Here is a 23,249-nt window from a genome sequence, read left to right on the forward strand (position 1 = left end):
TTGTAGACTTTTGTTCAAAGTCACCATTCATATGAACAACAATTACTAGATATGGCTTTAAACACAACAAAAGCACTTGTCATTTGAACAGGAGCCTTCTATTTAAAATGATAGTTTTACACATTTTGGAGATGCTGGCATTGTATTTTAAATTGTGGTGAAAAAGCTTAATATTTTCTTGACTACTTCACAGATACTTACATGAAAAAGGGCATCAGCTGAATAAGAGTCTCTTTTTTGGGACTGGCTGTGAATTCTGGCACAGTTTGAATAATTTTGTTCATTACATTCCTTAGGTAATTTTGTAGCTGCTTGCGTCGCTCTTCCACAAACTTTGCATCCTAAGAATAGAAAGAAATATGAATGGCACAAAGAACATGATTTTCAGTCCTATAATGCAACTAAACAGTCCAAATAAAAGTATGTTGGCAATACATAAAAAAACCTCTTGACTGTCCTTCTTAGAGATGACAGAAAATCATGCAACCTAATAAAAACTTTTTTGCAAAAACATCCTCTGACAGGATGCCAAATTCTCTCCTTGGAAGAATGTCTCTTCTATGGAATTATTTCCCTAATAGTAGCTCTCCATGAAATGCTATATTCTTAGCAAGACAGTGCATAACACTGGCATAGAGGCAATGGTATAACAAGTTATGTGATTCTTTTGGAGATCCAGAATTACTACTCTTCGCAGGAGGAAATACCAACATATTCCCGAATTCCATCGTAATTCATACTTCTCAGATGTTGGTTACACAAACTCCAGAATGGATTAATATTTCTCCAGCTTTTTCATTATAATGTTAAGAAATTATTATTTTGTGGTTGAGTTTTCATATAGTATTATAACTGCCATAAAAATCTTATACTGAAATTCCTATAGCACTTTATATTTTATATTATACTGGCCCTAATAAATAAAATAATTCTATGAACTCCACATTCTGCTGAAAGACTTGAAAATTAAAAGTGTCACGCTATGCATCCTGTAACTTACAGCTAGCTTCCACCTTTTCCTGTGAGAGATCATAATTACAATGAACTATAATATAAAGTCTACACATTTGACGGGATGAAAATCTGAGGAGTATTATTTCCTTAAATAAAACAGAGTAATCTATCCTCAAAGTAAGGATGCTCCTTCAAACTCAGGACTGCAGTAGAGTTCCTACCACCTTTATTGACTTTTTGTTCAGTTCTTCTCTTTCATTAGGAAAGTTACCAGAACAGCATTATTTTTAGGAGACATAAGAAAATGAGCAAAGACTGTGGACGACATTTCTTAAAGAAGTAATTTAAATTCATAGAATTAAAAAACAAAGAAACAAAAAACCTCCAACCAATATGAAAGCACATTTGTAAATATTGGCAACTAATCCTGCATACTCAAAACAGCCTCATTTTTTATGATTTAAGGAAGTCTATTCTGCTTGTCTTTTATTTGCATGTGATCACTTAATAACATGTAATTACTGTAACATTTATAATTGCTGAAGACACTCACAGGCTTCAAAAACTTCGGCAAGAACTAACTTAGCTCTTGTGATGTCTGAGTTCACAAAATTCCAAAATCTATGTTCATTTTGTTTGTTTTATAGATATGAACTGACACAGATGTTCAGCCCTGTTTCACATTCCAGTTTAATATTAATACATATAACAATCAAGATCAGTGTGAAAATAAAAAACCTCTACATTTTATATTGTTTGCTATTTCTTTTATAACAGTCACATTGTTTTTCAGCAACATCCACAAATTGTGTAGGAAGTGATTCTAGTGTTAGCTGATTTACTAAGAAATGAAGAAATGAAGTCTGAAAACTCTTGGAAACTGGTGCTTTATTAAAAGCCAAAGCTGCATTGTTGGCACTTCATCCACTCTGTCACCGAGTACTCCACAGCTGAGTTACTACTCACATGGAACAGAGCAACAGCTTGCTCTATGCCCCACTGCATTGACAAGGTTTGGACAAATGTGTGGAACAGAAGTCTACACAAGCTGTTGGGAGAAATTTTAATAGGTGGTGACACATAATATTAGAATAAAATAGAATCCTAACAATAAATGTGTACTGCAATATTAATTAACTAATTTCATTATTCATTATTATTTTTCCTCTTCTCACTAAGGTTTTTGTTCTTACTGGATTCTTACCTAGCTCAAGGAACTTGTCTTCCCATCTTTTACTCAAAGGATTTAAAGTATCACACGATCACATTGGTAGGGACACTGATTTGTTACCACCAGTGGTGTAAGGCAGAAGATAAGAAAGTGTGGAATGCAGGAGGGCTCGCAGAGGAAGAAAAAAGGTCTGTGGAACAGCTTTGGTTCCAAAAGCTTTGACCACATGAGTAGCTGCGATGTTTGGCACATGAGACCATCTCAGTTCTGGAGTAATCCTCTCCTCTTCTTACTTGATGGTGTATCATGGAGGCAGGAGGAGCACTGCTTTGGTCTACAAGCCTCCTCCCAGGGCAGACATGGGTTCAGCTTTGAGCCACTCCAAAGAACTGGCCCCACCCCCACTACACATCCTTGATTCTACTTCCATCATTTCCACCAATTACACTTTCAAGTCCCCAAGAAAATCCCGGTTTTTAGACTACCGCATGCATTAGCACTTTTTCAGTTCTTAAAGGTGTTTTTGGTCACAAACCCTCAACAGCAGTATTTGCAGTGAAACTGTTTCAATTATGTTGAAATATGCTCTTCAGCAGAAGCTGCATTCTTTTAGTACAACTCCCGTACTGCATATGTATTTAAATAAATACAACTTCTTTCACTGGCAGGACCACTTCGTTATAAATACAGAAGCAAAATGCTCCTGTGTTCGTACTTTCTATCCCCTATGTTACTGTAAAGAATCCCATTAACTACAGATTAATAACAGCACAGAGTTTTCTAATTAAGACACAACATGCTTAGGGAATGCATTTTTGCTGTTTAAAGCTGATCTAACTGGTTCTTATAATATAGCTATTTTTTCTGCCAGTTTTTCAAGCAAAATACAGAAAATCTCAGAAATTAAATCTGACCTGAAAACAATCAAAAATGCTCTTTTAGCCTGACGGAAAGTTAATCTCCAAACCAAACACTATGCAATCTACCATGAGGTTCTGTACCAGGTACAGAGGCCCACTGTCCTTACCAGAAGTAATGTGACCCAAGGGCAAAATGACTCAGCTCGAGGTCTATACTTTACCATTAAACATGCATTTTGCAGCAGCAGGTTGGCTACTCAGAGGAATTATTTTACCACACAGTTGTTACTGACAAGTTGTTGCAGTAATGAAGAGATTTTGTCACAAAATAGTGACTAGAATAATTGGTAATAGAAAACCACAACTGTTTCAAAGGCTGGACAGGTTGTTTTTTTCAGTCTCGCATTATAAAAAGGTAACCAGTACCCTCTTTTCATTACACCCAATTATCTACAACTGAAATCTAGTTAGTGTTTTATATTTCAACTCCTTAACAGCATTTTTATTTACAAGCAAAAAGTAAAGGGAAAGATTTTGATTTAGATTTGTATCAGTGAAAAAAACTAAATATGCTTTTAGGACATATGAGACTGTATCTGTCAATACAAATCTGTACTTGCATATCTATTCATACAGGGAACAGCAAAGATCTTCCCCTAAGATTCAGTATGCAGACTTATGTATGCTTGACATGAATGTACTCTGGGGACAAAATAATTTTGCTAGAATTACAAGTACATATCCTTTTGCAAAAAAACCCTTACATTTTGTTTTTCCCAGAAGCACACACCAAAACTGGCCCTAAAACCAGTATTATACATATTAGGTTCCTATACTTTCAAGAGCTGTAGCTGTTCATAGGATAAAAATTATATATATTTGAAATTATTACACAAAACTCAAGACTGTTCTATATTAGGTTTTTTTTTCCATTTTTATATAGAACATACTAGATCCTTCCATAACCAATTTGGGAGCACATGTTTTTAGGCATTTTCCTGAGACTAGCCCTAGATTCTGTTTCTACAAATCCTTCCATGAAGGTGTATGAACAATTGGCTACAATCTTACTAACTTTAAAACCAAAAAGTGAGGCTAACCGGTCCTTTCAGTTCTTCTAACTTGCTCCAGTGATAGATTAATGATCCCCAAACTTGAAGAAATTGAACTATTATTTATAAAATACCTCCTACTGTATTCATGATAAACCTAATCCCTGATCCTATGGCACTAGAGGGGGCAAAAGAGTATTCCAAGAAGGCAGGAGCTCTGCTTTCAAGATTGGAGATTTCAGTTCAAAAGATGAACTCTTTGCTGCCATATGTCCTCAGTGGGAGAGATTATTTCTGGACAGCTACTACTGCTGTTTGTAAGGATGCTGAAATTACCTGACTGTACTTGAAAAGGAGCTCCAATGTGACCAAAAAGCCTCACACATTCAGCACCACCTCATCAACCACCCATGAAAGCATTCCATGCATAGAAAAGGAACTAGTGCATGCAGGGATACACCGCCTAGAACGATAATCCACTGCCCTTCCGAACTGATTAAGAAACTCTCTTCGCTTGTTAAAAGAAAGGTACTATATACAGTGGGATCCAGGAATAGAAAAAACATGGGCAGACTCCAACATACATCTGTAGTGCATCTTGGCCACATTTACCACCAAGTTATGCAGAGTAAGCTTATATTGCACACAAATTGTTAACTGAGACAGAACATACCAGCATTCACCTTCAATTTGTAAACACATGTTCTGTAAATAAAGCTACTCCTCTTTCTGCACAAACTTATTTCCTGACCACAGTTCCTGAGCATGTACTTTTGATTACAAAATTTCAGTTAACAGGTAAAACTGCTACAGCTTGCAGGAGCAGCAAAAGACATCTGGGAAAAGCTTTTTAATCTGAATGTCTCCCAAAATATTTTATTACTTCTTTTTTTTTTTGACCGAGAATCTGACCAAAATAAAATGCATATATCACATTGCAAATCTAAAAATGAGAATACATAATGGAAATCACAGAGACCCTTAGCAGATATTAGACGATTATGTGAAGCTATAAACTAAAAAGCAGAGTCCAATGTACCACATTTTATGTTACGCTGGTTTCCAGGTTTTCATTACAAGCCAAATTCATTCCAACTTGCAGTTGAAACTGTTTTACACAACTGCTGGTCTTTCATATACACTGTTAGCATGTAACAGATGGCAAAACGCTGATGTTCTTTATTATTAATGGGACAGCTCACTTTAGAAGTTTCAAGTATTTTCCATGAGCTGTTGGCAATTGTATGATTGCCATGGTTACCTGCCAGGACTTAGAGGCAGATAAAACTTTTATATTCTGGGTTTGGTGCTGTTGAAATCAACGTAAAATGCACTGCTGCTGATGTTCTAACCATTATTTATCCTTCCACTAACCTCTTCTTGTTAGTGCTGGGGAAAAAAGGAAAACACAAAACCAGAAACAGCTCACGGCTCAGTTCAACTCAATTGAAATAAAAAGAAATATGGCTTTAGGATTTAATGAGAGCTGTATCAGCCTCTGGTACCACACAGTGCAACCTGTTCTAAATAAAGTGGCCAAGAGCGCTATTCAAAGATGGACCTGCAAATGCAGAAATAAGCTCAGGATTTTCTAGTCTTAGCAAAATTACTGTATCAGGTTTTGCCTGTTTACAAGGCACCAAATTGTTTACATCAAAATGAAGCTGGAAATCAGAAGCAGGACTAGGAGCTAACGAAACATTCAATGTCATTCTCACTGCTTTGTGGTTAAAAGAAGATAGCAAGTAGTAAGTTTTACTGACACCATTGCAAAGGTCACAATAAAACATGAATTCAATACAACTGTCCTTCAGTAACTACATCATGAAACAGTTTTATGAAGGAACAGTTTCCAATACCAGATATTCCATATACTGCCATGTTATACAAAAATAATCTCAAAATTACTGAAACTACATGAGCTTAAAATTTCCATCCTACTTGTATTTGCAAGTTTCTGTAAGGCAGAATGAGGCTGGCGTTAGACCACAAAGCAAGGGTGTACAATACATGAAACTGCCACCTTTCCCATACCACTGGGAGATTTTTTTGTACATCTACTGTTCAGAGGAACAAACAGGAATTTAAGAGGATGAGACAGAAATAAGGAATCAAGGAATTCCCAGTTTTGAAAATAAATCTTTCTTTAAATCAGGATTTACTCCATAATTGTAATTACTACTCTGTGTTTCTCTACTAAACTATGGAGATGGTTCATTTCAATGATACCAGAAAGTAAGATATGCTTTTAGATAAAGTTATCTGAAAAACACATTGCTACAAAATCACCCAGCAGCAAACATACTAAGGGTCAGCTACAGTCCTGTCAATGCCCTCAGTCAAGCCCAAATTTATGTGGACAACTGCAACATTTTCATCAGGATTTCTAATTTTTTAAGACTTCAGGCATCTCCTGCAGTACTGTGCTGAGCTGCTCAGCATAGCCTACCTGTTCAGGAAGGAAATCAGAGAATCACGGAATGGTTTGGGTTGGAAGGGAACTTAAAGCTCACGCAGTTCCAACCTCCTGCCACAGGGAGGGACACCGTTCACTAGACTAGGGATAGGGCAGCCACAGCCTCTCTGGGCAATGGTGGCTCAGCAGCTGTGCAGCCTTCTCAGGCCACCACAAGAGCTGCAAGCTCAGTCTAAGCCTCTCACATGTGTTTTATATTCAAACCTTAAAGTCTTACCTTTTATTCTGAGTAAAAGGGTAGTTTATACACCACAGCATTCCAGCTACTTGTCTGTGCTTTCTTAGAATACAATATTGCTGCACAGCATCCTCTAACCAAGTCAAGAGCATGAACACGTTAACAGATACATAGAAGTGCAGTCCCCAGGCTCTATCAAAATGTAATAAATCTCGAACTGTGTCTTGTACCTCTCTGAACTGGCTGAGGCACTTTAAGAATCCAGGAATCCAGCCATGTTTCATACAATGCCTGGCATTTTCAAGCTAGCAACATCATCCATCCAAATGGCTAAGCTTTCTCAAAACTTTTTTTAAGAAAAAGCATTAAAAATGAATAAATATATCAACAGAAAATAAGAAAGCTTGAGAATAAAACTAAAACCAACCTCTTCTTAGCGCTGTGTATGCCACTGTTAGAAAGAGAACTCAATTGGTAATGTTAATAAAATCCAGCGTCATCTAAATATTTTGTTATTTAAAGACAGAAATGCCACCCATGTGTCAATTTGTCAACTAGTCAGGAATAAACTGTTCATTAACAAACATCAACAGAAAACTGCAGCCTATATATAGCAAGACCCTGAGGAGTTATCTTTTGCTCAGCTATTGAACAGTGATGGTTTATTCCTGTTTTCTGCTCAGACAAGTACTATCACTGTACTCTGCATTTTTATTCAGGAGATTCTGGAAACTACAATAGTTCATGAAATCAAGATCCATTTTTTTCACTAGCCTATATTACAGCAGTAACTATCAACAAGAATTGTTAAAATGTGTCTCAGTTCAGTGCTTTCCCCCAACACTGCAGTTTTCTTTCTTAATTTCTTTATCAGTTTTGAAAGTGCCCTGAAGACCAATAAAGACAGACTTTAAATTTACAAGAGCAAAACCCCAACCCTAAACCCCTTTAGAAACATGGTACATGCAGTGCTTACCATATACAAGCTTATATATACAAGCTTAGTGTGATGCCTTCCCTTAAAAATAAAATCATTAATTAAAAACCCCCAAAACAACCCCACCAACACAGCAAAGAGCCAAACCCATGAACAGGTTAGTGAAAAACTACAATTTCTCTTCTAGCCTCTGCAAAGTGAAATAAATTGCTTCAAAATTCCCCACAAAGTTCAGTATTAACTGTATATAATGATTAACAATTTATAATTAAAATTACTTGTTTCTCTACCACATTTCAGCAAATACTTCCCTTTTCCCATAAAAACCCTCAAGCAGAACTTCTGCCATTTCTCTCTTGTTGGATGGTTCCAGCAAGGCAGGAGCAGGGATGCTAAGAGCATATGATGGCTGCAGAGTGCCCCAGATGTGCTAGAAGAGAATGGCTAAGAGAGCTACACAATGACCCAGACACTACTCTCTCAGACACCCTCTTCCCTGACAGACATGGCTCTGATGGCAGCAGTCCTGCTTAGCCTGCTGGGAATCAGCAGCACCCAAGAAAGCCACAGGAGATCTGCAAGAACCTGCTAGTTTCTGGCTACTGACTGCACTTGTGGGCCAACAGTATCCCATATATGTTTATTTGCAATGTTTTAACTCTAGAAAGTAAAACTATGACGGGGGGGGGGGGGTCCAAAAAAACAACATAAGAGGGGGGGGGGGGGATCCAAAACAACAAAATAACACCACCAAAAAAACAACCAAACCCCCAAAACCAACCAATGGAAAAATTCATCAATACAGCAGTTTACCAACTGCCCAACAGCAGTAGGATACAAAACAGTCTTTAAGCTTCACTCAGAAAAGTGGACACTCCTTGAATAGAAATGTTATTTAGATACACTCTGATAGGACAATCCTGTTTGCTAAAATAAGAACTGAATTAATGAGGAATATTGATGTCAAGCACCCGTTATTTGTAGTACCTTCATGTAAAGATATTTACATGGTACACGAAAGAAAACCATATTTTTCATGCAGGAAGTGTCTCTAGCATTTCACAAGATCTAAAGTATTCATCGATGTTTAGTACCAGCAATTGCCCTCAAAACTGTAGAGCAAGTAAGATGAGAATTTACCAATATTTATAAAACAATACATTGAGGCTGTGTGTAAAAATCAAGCATTTTTATACATACAGAAAGACATAAAAATGTAAAATTTCAATGTCAGAGTTCTCTATGAAAAGAAATTTATGAATCTAAGTAATTTGATAATGCAGCATCGGCATCACAGTAAGAAATATATTTTTAAGATTATTTTTATATTTTCATTTCATACCAGGAGGCTACCAGAATACCCAAATGGTGCATGAGTTGGTATAAAACTGCAGTCTTTTTATATAGCAGTTGTCCAAGCAGCATGTAAATCATATTACTTTCCCCCTAGAACGTCATAATGTACGGCAACAGCACCTCAACTGTTTCTGTGGGCCCTTTCTTGAATAGTTTGTTAGAATAAATTGCTTTTCTTTAGGTACAAGATTAAAAGACAGCAAAAAATAAAAACACCTCTTGACAGGAAAAAATGTATTTTGTAGACCCTCAATAGTCTGTGTTCCTTATTCTTAAAATTCAACAGGAATTAACAGCAAATATTTGTAACTTGAAAAAAAACCCCAGAAAGACTCAATTCACAATTTTCATGAAATGCTACACTTGAGCACCAAATGGACACATTAATTCAGTGAGACATTCTCAAAGAGATGGGTAAGTGTGAGTTGGCAAATTGCTTATCCTTTAAATTAAATCACCGAGAAATGAAACACAGCACTGTGCACTGTGCTAGCTTCCACCTTCATACTGGATTTCAGATAACCCAAACTTTCCATACCACAGAACTGGAAGAATTTCTATAAAGTATTCGTCATATAAAAGCCATTCATTTCCCACTGACTTACTTCCCTTGTCTTAGTGATCCAACAAATAAATGAAAATGAAGAACTGAATGCTCTTGCCCAAGTGCTGTATACATAAAGGATCAACTGCAGTCTTTTCCAGGAGAAAACCCAGAGGATCTGGATTCCAGATCAGAAATACTCTGTAGTCACCCTTAGTGTGCAGGTGGCAGTGTCAGGAAAGAGGTGTGCTGTGACTAGAAATCAGAACAGTTATGCCAAGCATGAAATTGTTCTTATTTCTATCTGTACAATACTTCAATTAAGTTACATATCTGAAATCTAGATTGTAATAATTTAATCTCAATGGCTTATTGAAAGCTCATTCTTCTTTGAGAATTTAACCTTCCAGTTATAAAGTAACACAGTGACCTTAAAGAACACAGTTTCTTTTATGGCTTTAGCACGCCATAAAAACAGTATTACAGAATTAACACATATGGCTATAAAGATAATATTGAGTTCCTTTCCTGATTTGAAGACAATAGAAATGGATCCCTTTCTTTTCTTTTTAACCATCCTACAACACAAGCATGTCTGTCAAATTTTTATTAGCTACAGTTTTTGCAAAAACCCACAAGGCAAAGCAGCATATGAAAATAACTCAATGTACCAGTTAAGTCCACTAAGGGGGTTGAAAATTAAAATCTACTTGCTTTGGAAAGCAAGAATAATAAAGAATTTAAGCATCTATTTTACATCATACAAAAATCAAATTAAGTAAGCATTAATGAAAGCAATCCTTAACTTCAAATTGGCAATATATAACTCAAGGATTTATATTTCTAAAGCTTTTCTCCTTTAATAAATGTATTCTAATTCTGAAACATCAGTCTTAATTTTCTAAAACTCTACGTGAAGACATAGGATATCAAAGCTTAGTACTAAGAAATATTATTTAGCACAGTGCCCCAAAGGCATCAGCTAGAAGTTTTGCTTTCTCCTCTGCTTTTTAAGTCACAGCTCCCTATGACAGTATGACTTTGACAAACTAATCTGATGAAGGATAGTTCCTATGAGCTACTAAAGCCCATAAAGTACAAAAGCACACATATCTCTACTTCCGATTTCAATGCAAGTCATAGAATCATAGAATAGTTAGGGTTGGAAAGGACCTTAAGATCATCTAGTTCCAACCCCCTGCCATGAGCAGGGACACCACACACTAAACTATGTCACCCAAGGCTCTGTCCAGCCTGGCCTTGAACACCTCCAGGGTTGGAGCATTCACAACTTCCTTGGGCAACCTATTCCAGTGCCTCACCACCTTCACTGTGAAGAACTTCTTCCTTATATCTAACCTAAAGTTCCCCTGTTTAAGTTTAAAGCCACTACCCCTTGTCCTACCACTAGACCAAACACATTCTTAAATTTTAGGATGTCCTGAAGCACTTTGCTGAATCAGGACACAAAAAGACCCAAGCCTAACCTGAAATAATTTTCTTTCCTAAGATTCTGAATCATCTTTCAAGCATTCCATATGTCTTCTGTTATTCTCTATGTACTAGTAAAACGGGAATTGTTACACTTCCTATTTTAAAATATGTGTTTCAAGCACTGCCAGTACATTAGCTATTACAAACCCATTTGCAATCCTAACAATAAAAACATACACTGGACATATACATGGAACTTGTGAAATAATTTCTTTAAACCATCAATATGGTTTTCCATGTCAGTCTAGAATTACTGGTAGTGCTCTTATTAACATGACGGTCTAGGATATTGTGGTGGTGCCTCCCCCCCTCTTCCCGGACCCATAGGCTTCCCCAGCGATTCCTGTTATGCCCCAGCCTTTGCACTGACGCAAGTAGTTGGGTGGCTGGGTGTCCCCTTACCATTAATTCTAATTGACTAACAAAGGCGGGATGGGCCACACTGATATCAGGAAGGTCAGATACTCCCTCATCATATCCGGAGTTCTTTTGGGATGGTCAGTCATTCCCTGACAAAGATAGGGTGCCAGGATGAAAATTTACACTGACTAAAGCCAATCATCTTACCACCCTATAAATAGTGGTCCCAAGATACAGATTTCTATTAAAATCGCTTTTATTAATATCTCTGATGGCGATTCTTTTAGCAATCCTAAACACTCCATTTTACAACAGATATTTACTGGAATAGCAGTGAAGTTGGAAAAAGTAAGAACACGGGCCCTTCTCCAGATGTGAAAGCTGGAGGAAGTTTCAGTCCTCGTTTCTGCAGGCCTGAATGCCCACCTCTGAGTCAACAGCATCTCACAGTTGCACTGGATTACAACAGCAAAATACACACTGTGCTGCCGTATGTATATACACACTATACAACGCACTGGGCAAGGCAGTGAGCACGGGACAACAAACACTGAAGTTTGAATTCCTATTCTGTGTCGTAAACGCGACTGATTATGGCAAACACACAGGTCTTTCCTTGAGGAGGCAAAACCAGCTCTACTGAATATGTCACTAACCTTCAAAGAAAAGTAGGTAGCATCACACTTTCTGAAAAATATTAGCAAAATATGTGGGTTGTTTTTCCCCCCAAAACAGCTATCTTACCAAACCAAATCTCCCTCCTCAGCCCAACACAGTGCAGCTACAACCCCCCTTTCCCACAGAAAAATACATGCACAAAATATAACAAGAAATCTTAAACACCAGAACTGTATCTTAGATACCTGCAGATCCATGAGCACTTAATGTCACAGAGGCAGTAGAAAACGAAGAGAAAAAGAGGAAGCAGAGGATCCAGAACTGGAATCTTCATCGAAATGCACTGGTTTGGTGATTTCTGTCCCTAACCCAAAATGGTTCCCGAAGGAGCTGAAAGGGGATGGCAGGAGGGGAGGAGCTGTTTAAAACACCTTATTCCTCTCATGCTCCTCCCTCCTCTTGCCAAGGGGAAAGTTCAGTACGTCCATCATCTGCCTAAAAAGCAGCTTTAAAAGGGTGCTTCTCGCCGAATAGGCAAGTCTCGATCGCCCAAAATGGCGACCCTTACATAAGGAAATACATAACAGGTGACACATCAACAGCATTATACGAAACACTTCACAGCAGAACCACTAACATTCAAACTCTAATTTGATTGGCTTCAAATGACTTCACATATATACAGAGGCACACAGACCTAGACAACTCTTTACTTGGTAAACTTCTAAGAAACAGTAAGCATGTGTAAGCTGTGTCTCTGCCCAGCTACAGGCTGGGCTACAGAAGAGATTCAGAGCAGCCCTGCGGAGAAGCACGTGGGGGTGGTGGTTGATGAGAAACTCGACAGGAGCAGGCAATTTGCGCTTGCAGCCCAGAACCCAACCGTATCCTGGGCTGTACCAAAAGGAGCATTACCAGCAGCTCAAAGGAGGTGATTCTGCCCCTCTACTCTGCTCTTGTGAGACCGCACTTGGAGTATTGTGTCCAGTTCTGCTGTCCTCAACATAAAAAGGACATGGAGCTGTTGGAGCAAGTCCAGAGGAGAGCCACGAGGATGATAAGAGGACTGGAGCACCTCCTGTATGAAGACAGGCTGAGAAAGTTGAGGCTGTTCAGCCTGAAAAAGAGAAGACTGCCTGGAGCCCTTATAGCAGCCTTCCAATGTCTGAAGGGGGCCTACAAGGATGCTGGGGAGGGACCCTTCATTAGGGACTCTAGTGGTAGGACAAGGGGGAATGGCTTTAAACTTAAACAGGGGAACTTTAGGTTAGATATAAGGAAGAAGTTCTTCACAGTGAAGGTGGTGAGGCACTGGAATGGGTTGCCCAAGGAAGTTGTGAACGCTCCAACCCTGGAGGTGTTCAAGGCCAGGCTGGACAGAGCCTTGGGCGACATAGTTTAGTGTGTGGTGTCCCTGCTCATGGCAGGGGGGTTGGAACTAGATGATCTTAAGGTCCTTTCCAACTCTAAGTATTCTATGATTCTACGATTATAAGCATAAGACACAAGCTATACTCTGTTTCTTTGCAATAAGATCTTTACCTTCTATACCTATTAACCCTAACATAGTTAACCTGCAGACCATCTTAAACTCTTCCCTATCTTAAGCCACAGCTGAACAGACTGGACAGTAATAAAAAAGAAGTTATGCTCTCAGGAAATAACACCATAAAAAGTGGAATGCCCTCTTAGTGCAAGGCAAGATTTCCACTGACATGAATGGGAGAAAGTCCCTGGTGAGCAGAACTTGCACAATCACAAGATACTTTCCAGAAGCCAACTTCATGTATCTCCTAAATGCCATCTTTGATGTTGTCATATGTGTACACGTGTATATATGTGTATACAAATAGCTATCTTTTAAGATACACACACATTTACAAACTTTTAAAATAATAACATACCCAAAATAATCTAAAATTGATCTTCAGCTTAGTTGCTGATAGGCAAGAGAGACATTTATTTATCTAACATTTGGGCACGAAAGAAACTATGGCTGGAGAAACAGCTCACAGACTTCAGTTGCATAGGCTAAAAATGATGAATGATGCTGCTCTCAGTATTTTCTCCTAGACAGAAAACTTAGTTTAGATTTCTGTGCTGTTCCTCCTAGGCAGTTGAGGAGTCAAACCAAAGTCATTCTCTTCTAATCTCAGAAAAGTGCTGCGTATTCTTTCCATACAGGGTATCTGATGTTTTAAAGGAAATCAAAGGATATCACGCAGTCAAGTCAGCACTCAGTGGAAAGCTACCTTATTTAATTTCTACACACTTACACAATCACTGAATCCACATCTTCAGTGGAAGCAAAGAACCATTTCTATTTTGATATGTCCTCTATTGGGATGATACCCTTGCAGGAGGATACTTGATTAGATGTTTACTCAGTTACTAAAATCCATTCTTTAAGTGTTATGATCTGCCCAATGCAGAAGTAGCAACTGAGGTTTTAAGGACACTGGAATATTAAAAAAATTAGAAAAAGAGGTGCAGTAAATGCTCTTGTATTATTACTCAACCATTATTCTGAAAGCAACATTTCAAGAAGTGAGACATCAACCAGTCCTCTGGATGTTAGAAGCATGACAGGAAAGCAGTAGTTACAAAGACTGTGAAAAGAACTTACGTATTCAAGAGATCCAAAGCACCTGAAGGCTTGCTAAAAGGCAAAAATCTTTTTCATGCAAGACAAGCATAGTTTGAAATTACAAGTCTTAGTGTATACACCTGCATATGAAATAATTAGCAAATCACAAACCAGGCTGATACATGGGGAGCATGTTTAAAATTACAAAACCAAACAGTTCAAGTGTTAAAACCACAGTTTTAAATAAAATGATCTGCAGTTTAAAAACAAAGTACAAATATACACGATGAGCATATGACACATCTCTTACACACACAAAAGAAAACAAGTATGTTTCTTGTTTTCACTCAAACAAAACATTGGTAAGCTAATGGAAAACTACTTATTCTCACAAGGACTGCTTATAAAGATTTTGACAATTATTTGCTACCAGCACTGAAAGATCATTAGTAAAAAATATATGCCATGGGGACTAGTATATATGAAACCTAATACATGGAGCCTTGCAAACATTATTAATACATTTTCCTTCAGTAGTTACATTATCTATTCTGACAATTCAAAGCAACATTTATAAATCAAATTATTCTTTTCATTGCTTTCATTAGTTCAAACGTTTAAACTGATACACTGAAAATAAGGTCACCAGCCTCAAAGGCAAATTTTCCCAGTGTCAAAAAATTCTGCAGCTTTGCATTTGAACGTGATCTCCCTGGTTTATATTGCAGTAAGTAGGAAAATTAAGCATGAAAATTAATAGTTCTCAGGTTTTTTTCTGTATTACTCTGTGCTAGTCAAGTTCCCTCCTCAGAGCTCCAGTATTTTGCACAGCAAAAAAGTGGAAAGTATTCTGTGACTGCTGTAGCAGTTCTAGGTCATTCCATAGAACATGGTGTCCTCTTGCGGTTTGGAGGTTCCCTAAATCTGAGATGTGTAACTGAGCACTACATGTAGTGCTGGTATCAAGGGAGGCATCAATTACAGCAAAACCCTTTTTCAATGCCACTAACATTTAGAGTAAGCATATCACCTTCATTAGCTTTATAGTACCAAATGCAGTGTATTGAACATAGGCAATTAATAACATCATTCAGGTCCATCCACACCTGAAGGATATAAAAAGCACACACCACCATTTCCCAAAAGCTGTAAAATAGTGGGGTTTAGCCATTTGCGCATGGAGGACTATGTTTTACCAATATGTTAGTTGGGCATCTAGTAACACTGAAGATTCGTAAAGGATATAAAAAACATAGATTGACATAGAATCATAGACAACCTCCATAGGGATAGCTCTGTTAGCAGAGTTCAGCTACTGAAATGCCTCTTTAGGCAGTGATTTAAGATTGTATTGATTAATTTAGAAATGAGAAGACAGCTGCAATTCTATTAAAAACAGTACAACCAATATCAACGAGAAAAAAAAATATCTAGTGCAATCTAACAATACACCTAAAAGGAAACATGCTTTGGCAGTCACTGAAGTTAAAACAGCAATATTGAAAAAAGCAGCACTGACACTATCTTCTAATGCTTGTTACCCAGGATTTGCAAGTGTAACATCATGCACATATCCATCATCCTACAGAATTCCAAGACAGACATTCCCGTATGATTTAATTAATTTTACAACAAATTTTTAAGCCTTCCAGTTACTTCAACTTGCTCTGCCATGGAAAGGAGGGACAGCCAGTGTTCCAGGGATCGAAGGATTCCGGGTGGAGAAGGAAATTAAGCCACACATGTACACCCCAAAACCACTAGAAAGTTTATTACAAACTCTAAAACAGATGTAAACCCCAGAGAATATCCCAAGCCAGAGAGAGAGAGACCTAAAGGCTACCAAAGAACAGATTAGGCACAGTTCTTACCAACCTACACATTTGTTCAATGACCAGGAGGCCAGCTCCGAGGTGCACTGAGAGCAAACAGGGTGGCAGGCACTACTTGGCGGGTGTCCCTGCGGAGGTAATGTCGGCCATAAAGGTAGTTGGATCCGTCTCCCTCTCCTCCTCTACTCTTCTCTTCTCTCCCTCTCTTCTTCTCTCAGGATCTTTCTCAAACCCCGGGCCTTTTATACCCCTGAAAGTGCCAACTCATCCCGACACAGGGGTCAGCGGGCATCCTGAGGAGTGGCCCTGCTGGCTTCCTTTTCCCGTGCACATTCGTCCTGATGCAAGGGGTCAGCCTGAGCCAGGAGGAGTGAGTGGCCTTGCTGGCTCCCCATCATGCATCCCCACGCCAGGTGATCGGGGATTACCGCGTTAGATCCATCCAACACAGTCAGTCACTCAATATAATGTGTTCCAAAGAGCTACAACCTGCTCTAGTGGAAGGTGTCCCCGCCCATGGCAGGGGGTTGGGACTGGATGAGTTTTAAGGTCCCTTCTAATCCAAACTAGTCTGTGATTCCATACCTGCTGGATCTATAGGGTAATTGTTCCTGAAGCATGATCCACCATACTACACAAAACCACGCAATGTTCTTAAATGCAACATGTACAGCTATGACACAGTACAGAAAACAGCACCACTGAAAGGACAAAAATATGCCTACATAATGTGCTACGGAAATAAAATCTTGAGTGATAAACTGAAGTAAGCTCTTGCAAATGTGAAAGCCCCACTTACATGCTATTTACAGCAGGTAGCCAGAAGTGTAACCACTAAGCATAATTCCAGTTAAACCACTGTCTTGTGGCTGATCATAGGAGCCTTTCAGGAGTGTGATGGATGTCACCCACTTCTAACTGTAAAGAAAAAGTACTTTTTCTTAGATCTGATATGGCAGAAAGCAATTGTGGTTTTATGCATGATTAAGGTAGAATTCTGGCCCAAAGCTTTAGCACTGAAAGAATAAGCGATGCAAATTTTTTAATGAGTTGCTTAACTGAAAATTTTGTATGCACCAATTGTATTTGAAGCAATTAAGGATGAAAGACTATCAAAGAAAGCTTAAAAGAAGGCTTTTGTAATATATTGAAGTGGCTGATACTCCATCACTTCAAAAAAAGGAGAATTAGTTATGTAGCAAAGAAAAAAACAATATATTGTTTCTATTACAAAACTATCCACTAAAAATGAAATGAAAAATGCATTGGCTGAAAAGTCAGGAAAGCTCTCATAAGTACTTTCATTTACTAGGATATAGGCAATGAACATCAGCTCTGGACTTTATGTCATGCAAACAGACCTACAGGTTTTATTGATAAATTCCATATAGAATCACAGAATCCCAGGTTGGATGTGACCTCAAGGATCACCTGGTCCAACCTTTCTAGGCAAATAATGACCTCTCTCTATATATATACACACACACAATCTCACACACATACATATTTATTCTATGTATGTGTTGATGCACATAATCTAATCCAGATTATGTGCATTAGTACTTATTTTGTATCAAATGCACCAAGTTTACCTACTCATGTTTATAGAATACATGGAAAGATCATCTGAAATAAGATCAGAGTTACTACCTTTAAACACTGACAATCTCCACATTCACTCACACCTGAACGCCTTCAGGAATTTATAAATATTGCTTTTTTCTATTTGTTTTTGAAATTTTAGTTCACATGAATCAGCACTGTTGATTTTCTTATCATACACAATATATATAATTAACATGATTCTGGTATTTTAGCGATACATGTATTACTGTGCTCTTAGGACAAATAAAATGTCATTAATATCTATTTTAGTCATTATGTCAGCCTTCTTTTGATGACTATGCTTATCCCTATGACTGGTGCTTCTTCGGTATGTGATACAAAAAATCCCATATAAAAGCTAAAAAACTTGATGAACATTAGGAATGCTGATTTAAGCACCCTGTGCTTTAGTACTGACATTTTTAGTCATAGGCATGATTTAAATCTCAAATATTTTATACATGATAGTTAAATAATTTTTTCGTATCACTGCTACACTGTAAAGCAAAACTACCTTGATTGCTTCTCAATCCTTCCTGGATTTGTGATGCATACTGCAATGTTTATTCAAGCTCTTAAACATTTTAAAATTTTTATGATTCAGGATTAAGCTACATGATACTACATATGTACTACATCCATACTACAATATTTACTGTATTTGTTTCAAAAGCCCTATATGAAAGGAAAAAGCAGAAATTCCCATTTTAAACTGTGAGAACTAAGACACGGATTATGGTAATTAAGCATCCAAATACCTTTAAAATTGCTGGTTCAAAGAACTTAAAACAGTTGGTGAGCAGTACAGGAAATTTAAGACATATTGGTCTAAATTTCTTAAATTTTACAGAAATACTTTATGAATTACTGACCAGTGTTAATTGTTGGCACAAGATTACGTTTTACATATACAGCTGTTCAGTACAGTCTGGAGAGTTTTATGCACTTCTCTACTGTATGCCATCCATATTTTGTTTAATAAAACCAGTTTCCTTGTTGGTGAGTGGAAAAATCAATGCATTAACTACATTATCAGCACATCTGCAGCTGATGAGGCTAAGGTCTGTATGGAAACAGCAGGTATTGTCTAGCAGGTGTAAAAAATATTTATGATAAAAGTATTTATAATAGTCATAGAATCCCAGACTGGTTTGTGTTGGAAGGGACCTTAAAGCTCAACTAGTTCCAAACCCCTGCCATACGCAGGGACACCTTCCACTAGAGCAGGTTGCTCCAAGCCCTGTCCAACCTGGTCTCTTTCTTTCACCTCTTTCTTTGTATGTGTGGATAAAAACCATTTTTTTCCCCACAACTCTTACTGATACTATGAGTTCTTTTAAGTACCTTGTTTCCAATGGCCTTTTTTGGTGGAAAGTTGAAAGTCCTCACTTGCTGGTATTTATTCTGTAATTTATGATGCAAGATTCTGAACTCCGCATATCTCCGATAAACGTTCCATTCATCATCCTTTATCCTAATATACACCTGCAAAATACAGATAGGGAAGGAAATAATTTAAAGACAAACCATTGAACTAATGTATCTCTTTTACTCTTTAAAGCTTCACAACACAATGGTACCGAAGTTGCAGGATCACTTATCCATAGCTACATCTCTGACTGTACATTGGCTGTTTCTGTTGTACAGGTCATTAATCTTACTCTCTCCCTTTCTCCCTCTCATTCTCTTTTTGTCTCTTTTTATGATATTAATCAAGACAAACATAGCTTGCTCATTTTAACATGATGCCACGTACGTGGCAGCACTTTTTGTTACCATGGTTTCCAGCATGTTCTACTAGGTAGTGACCAAAAGAAATAATAATTTAATACCGCTATAAAATTCATTTCTATGCACTCAACAGTTTTTCATCTTTGTAAATCAGCTTTGTAGCATCAGAACTGCAAAATGTAATTTCATCCAAAGTATGAAACTTAATCTTTCTTTAAAAAAAAAAAAAAAAAAAAGAAAAAAGAAAAAAGCCCTCTGAAAACTAAACTAGAAATTTTATTGTTTGGAAAATAAACACAGTTCATTCTTTTTGCTTGTATAGAACATTAAGTGTAATTTAACACAGCTGTAGTTTTTGTGATTCTGGCTTTGTTTGCCAATTAATTATTTCATGAGCATATTATGAATTACATGCTAAACACTCACATTCTCTAGGAAAATTTCATGCAGAAGTGGAATATACTGACAGAAAGCTGAGATTTCCTTCATTACTAGGAGATAACCTTTCCTCTACAGAAATGAACCCACAGTTAAAAAGAATGCTGAAACAGCACAAGTCAGAAACTCTAAACCAGGCACCAAAACACAAGATCCAGAGTGACCTTTTCCTTAGCTGCTTCTGCAGAATCTGTAGCTCATTCATTCCCATGTGTGTGTTATTAGTCTCAGTATTTTGCATCGCAAATTAAGTTGGGATAGTACTGATGACACTTGCTTCTCCAACAATACCAGTATTTTATTAAGCTGTAAGGCAAGTATCAGCAGAATGCTTATGGAAAAATGCAACATCACACCACCAACAATCATCACATGAAAAGTAGGTAGCAGCAACTGGAATTTTGTGAATACTAGGAAAAGATGAAATCTGGATTTTGATGTGGCCGATTCCAGCACTCAATTGTAGTTTCTCCTGATGACTCAAACTTCAGCACAGTCTTTCTCCTCTAGATTTACCAAGTCCTTAGAAAAGACAAAATGTTACTAAGGGCTCATGGTATTTCAGAGATCCGGTAACATGAAGTATATGTCTTCTCTCACAAAAGCAGCTTATGCAACCTTGCTTTGGTTTGGTCTTTAAGAAGTCCTCTGATCTCTACAGACACCTAGTTTCTCAAATTTATAGGAGGTTTCTGTCTTGCAAGAAAAGATACACCATGCAGATACCATGCAACTCCTGCCAAAATATAGTATTTCACTGTAGAAAACATTCATATATTTGTAATATTAAATTCTATTGAATAGAAAGTGTAGCTTTTTGTTATTATTGTACTTCCTTATGTTTTCTGATGAGGACAAAAAAAAAATACTATAATTCCAAAAATAAATACTATAATTCCAAACTTAGCACACCTAAGGGTACAAGAGATTCAGAGTACTGTGTGAATCACAAATGCAGATGTAGACAAAACTTCAACTAGCTTTGGTAACAGGAATTCAGATAGAACCACTATAACAAGTCTGCAAGAAGTATTCAGATTTCTCTTTCATTTTGAAAATAAAGCCAGGAAAAAGATAATTAAACACCTACAGGCCCATCTGTTTTTAACAGTTCAGTACACCTCTGAAGGAAAATGAAGGGAAATACGAAATACAAGTATCTGGCATGATTTCAATAAAACTCGTTGAATGTAGTAAAAACTGTATTAAATATTTTATTCACTCAGCTCTAACCTTGCTTCAGGCAGCATATTTTATGAAATTTTGTATACATTCCCAAGGTTTATGTTTCTGCTTCTCTACAGGAGGCAAAGGGATGACCAAAAAAGCTTACATTATTTTTAACCAAGTTATTTAATATGGAAATCCTAGTTTAACGCAGCAGTTATCTTTGCCAATGTGATTTGGTGAATCATGCAGTTCAATATTACCTGTTAAGCTGTAACCCAGAGTTAACTAATTCAGGAATGCAGTACACTGTAATTGGAATTTTTAAGGACTGCAAAAACACGGATTAATTTTTTAGATGAAACTGTTAAAGAATTTCTTCCTGTTCTTCTACGTATATAGATTTTGATTTCTTTTAGACAAAGTGCAGCATTTGGAGATCTCTGCCATACTGAATTTATTGACAGTCATATAATAGATTCTGAAAGGCACATCAATGTTCATGATGTAGTACACGTTTAAAGCTTTATTATCCCAACAGGGAATGCTATTCACAAGCAAAGGTATTTCAAGACACTTAATGCAAATTCAGTTGGGTGATTGAACAGAGTAAATCCTAAATATAAAACTGCTTGGATAAACTTATTCTAGTCTAACCATATAAGGCATACAGTTATCACCATTTAAATCCAATAAAAATCATACAACTAAGCATGGGAATAACAGGGAACAATTCTCTTTGTAGACTAGATTTTGAAATTATACTGAATCAAACAACTTGAGATGCATGGTTTGAAATTGTCTTCTAAGTCATTAGAACTATTCCCATTAGCTTCAATGTAGTCATAATTTCATTCACAGCCTTTTAACAGGAAATCAATGACATCTGTAGCTGCCAAATACAATTTTGTGGATGTTTCTCCCAAATTACCATGCTGCACTATAGAGCAATCCTACTTTTTACTACTGAATATACCTTAATATATGACTTAAAATTACAGAACAGTATTTTAAGATTATGTTATAGAAAGTTGAAAGAACTACTCTAAGGTTCATTCCCTGATCAATTTTTAGAAATCCAGTACAAATCCCTACACTTCCTTTCAAATGCCCATGTTCTCCTGAAATCACCCACTCCTTAACCTTAGTAATCTCCAAGATAAGGAAAATTTGCAGGCTGAATCAAAATCACCACTAGAATGATTATTTGATTGGAGGCAGAAGATTTTACTTTAAGATTCTCCTGTATAACAACAAATTAATTAAGTAGCTTTTGCCTGCAGTTTAGAAGCACTTTCCAATTGCGTCTCCCGCGTAAAGACTGGTTGGTAACCTTTTTGTAGCTACGATTTACAACAGCTGAAAGAAAAATTTCAGGTAATAAGTAGATATAATGAATTAGCCTGTTATTTTCTCATCGCAAACATGTTTAAAGTCGAAGCTTTGAAGAGAAATAGCAAAACCAGTAATAATTTAATATTTTGGTTTTCAGCCAGCTACCTGCTAATTTAATATTACTGAAATGCCGGTTTCTGAGAACTGGTTTGAAAGCACTAGTTCAATGACTGTATACTGAGATGAATAAACCTTAATCCCATGGTACTGGTTTTTGAGCCAACTTTCTTTAAGCAGTGCTGAGTCAAAAATGCCATTAACAAACCCTGGTAACAGATTAGTAACTATTGACAAAGTTTATAGATATCTATGTATAAAATACAAGTCTGAGAAAAAGAAAGGACAAATCCCAAAATTCCAACTTGCTCTAGTTTCACGCATCAGTGACTATTTTTCAGGTCTGCTGAAGTCTAAAGTGCTTTTCCTGTTTGGATGAAAAATATAGAATGGTATGTTTAGGATTTCCTTTTTGGCTCTCTCTCAAGCACTGTAAG

The 23,249-nt window shown here is 37.2% G+C and overlaps 1 protein-coding gene across 1 annotated transcript in view; it reads right to left on the reverse strand.

The window, feature by feature from the left end:
• Nucleotides 1-201: 201 nt before the first annotated feature.
• LOC104406451 (sorting nexin-29-like) overlaps nucleotides 202-23,249 on the reverse strand; it is a gene marked incomplete at its 3' end in the record, with an annotated part of 50,915 nt that continues 27,867 nt past the window's right edge. The window contains exons 6-7 of the mRNA XM_010015422.1: nucleotides 19,369-19,509; nucleotides 202-341 (exon numbers count right to left, since the gene is read on the reverse strand). Of these exons, the coding sequence (XP_010013724.1) occupies nucleotides 202-341; nucleotides 19,369-19,509 (281 nt within the window). The remainder of the gene's footprint in view (nucleotides 342-19,368; nucleotides 19,510-23,249) is intronic.

This window comes from Nestor notabilis, unplaced genomic scaffold (assembly GCF_000696875.1).
Source record: "Nestor notabilis isolate BGI_N333 unplaced genomic scaffold, ASM69687v1 scaffold4445, whole genome shotgun sequence".
NCBI lineage: Eukaryota > Metazoa > Chordata > Aves > Psittaciformes > Psittacidae > Nestor > Nestor notabilis.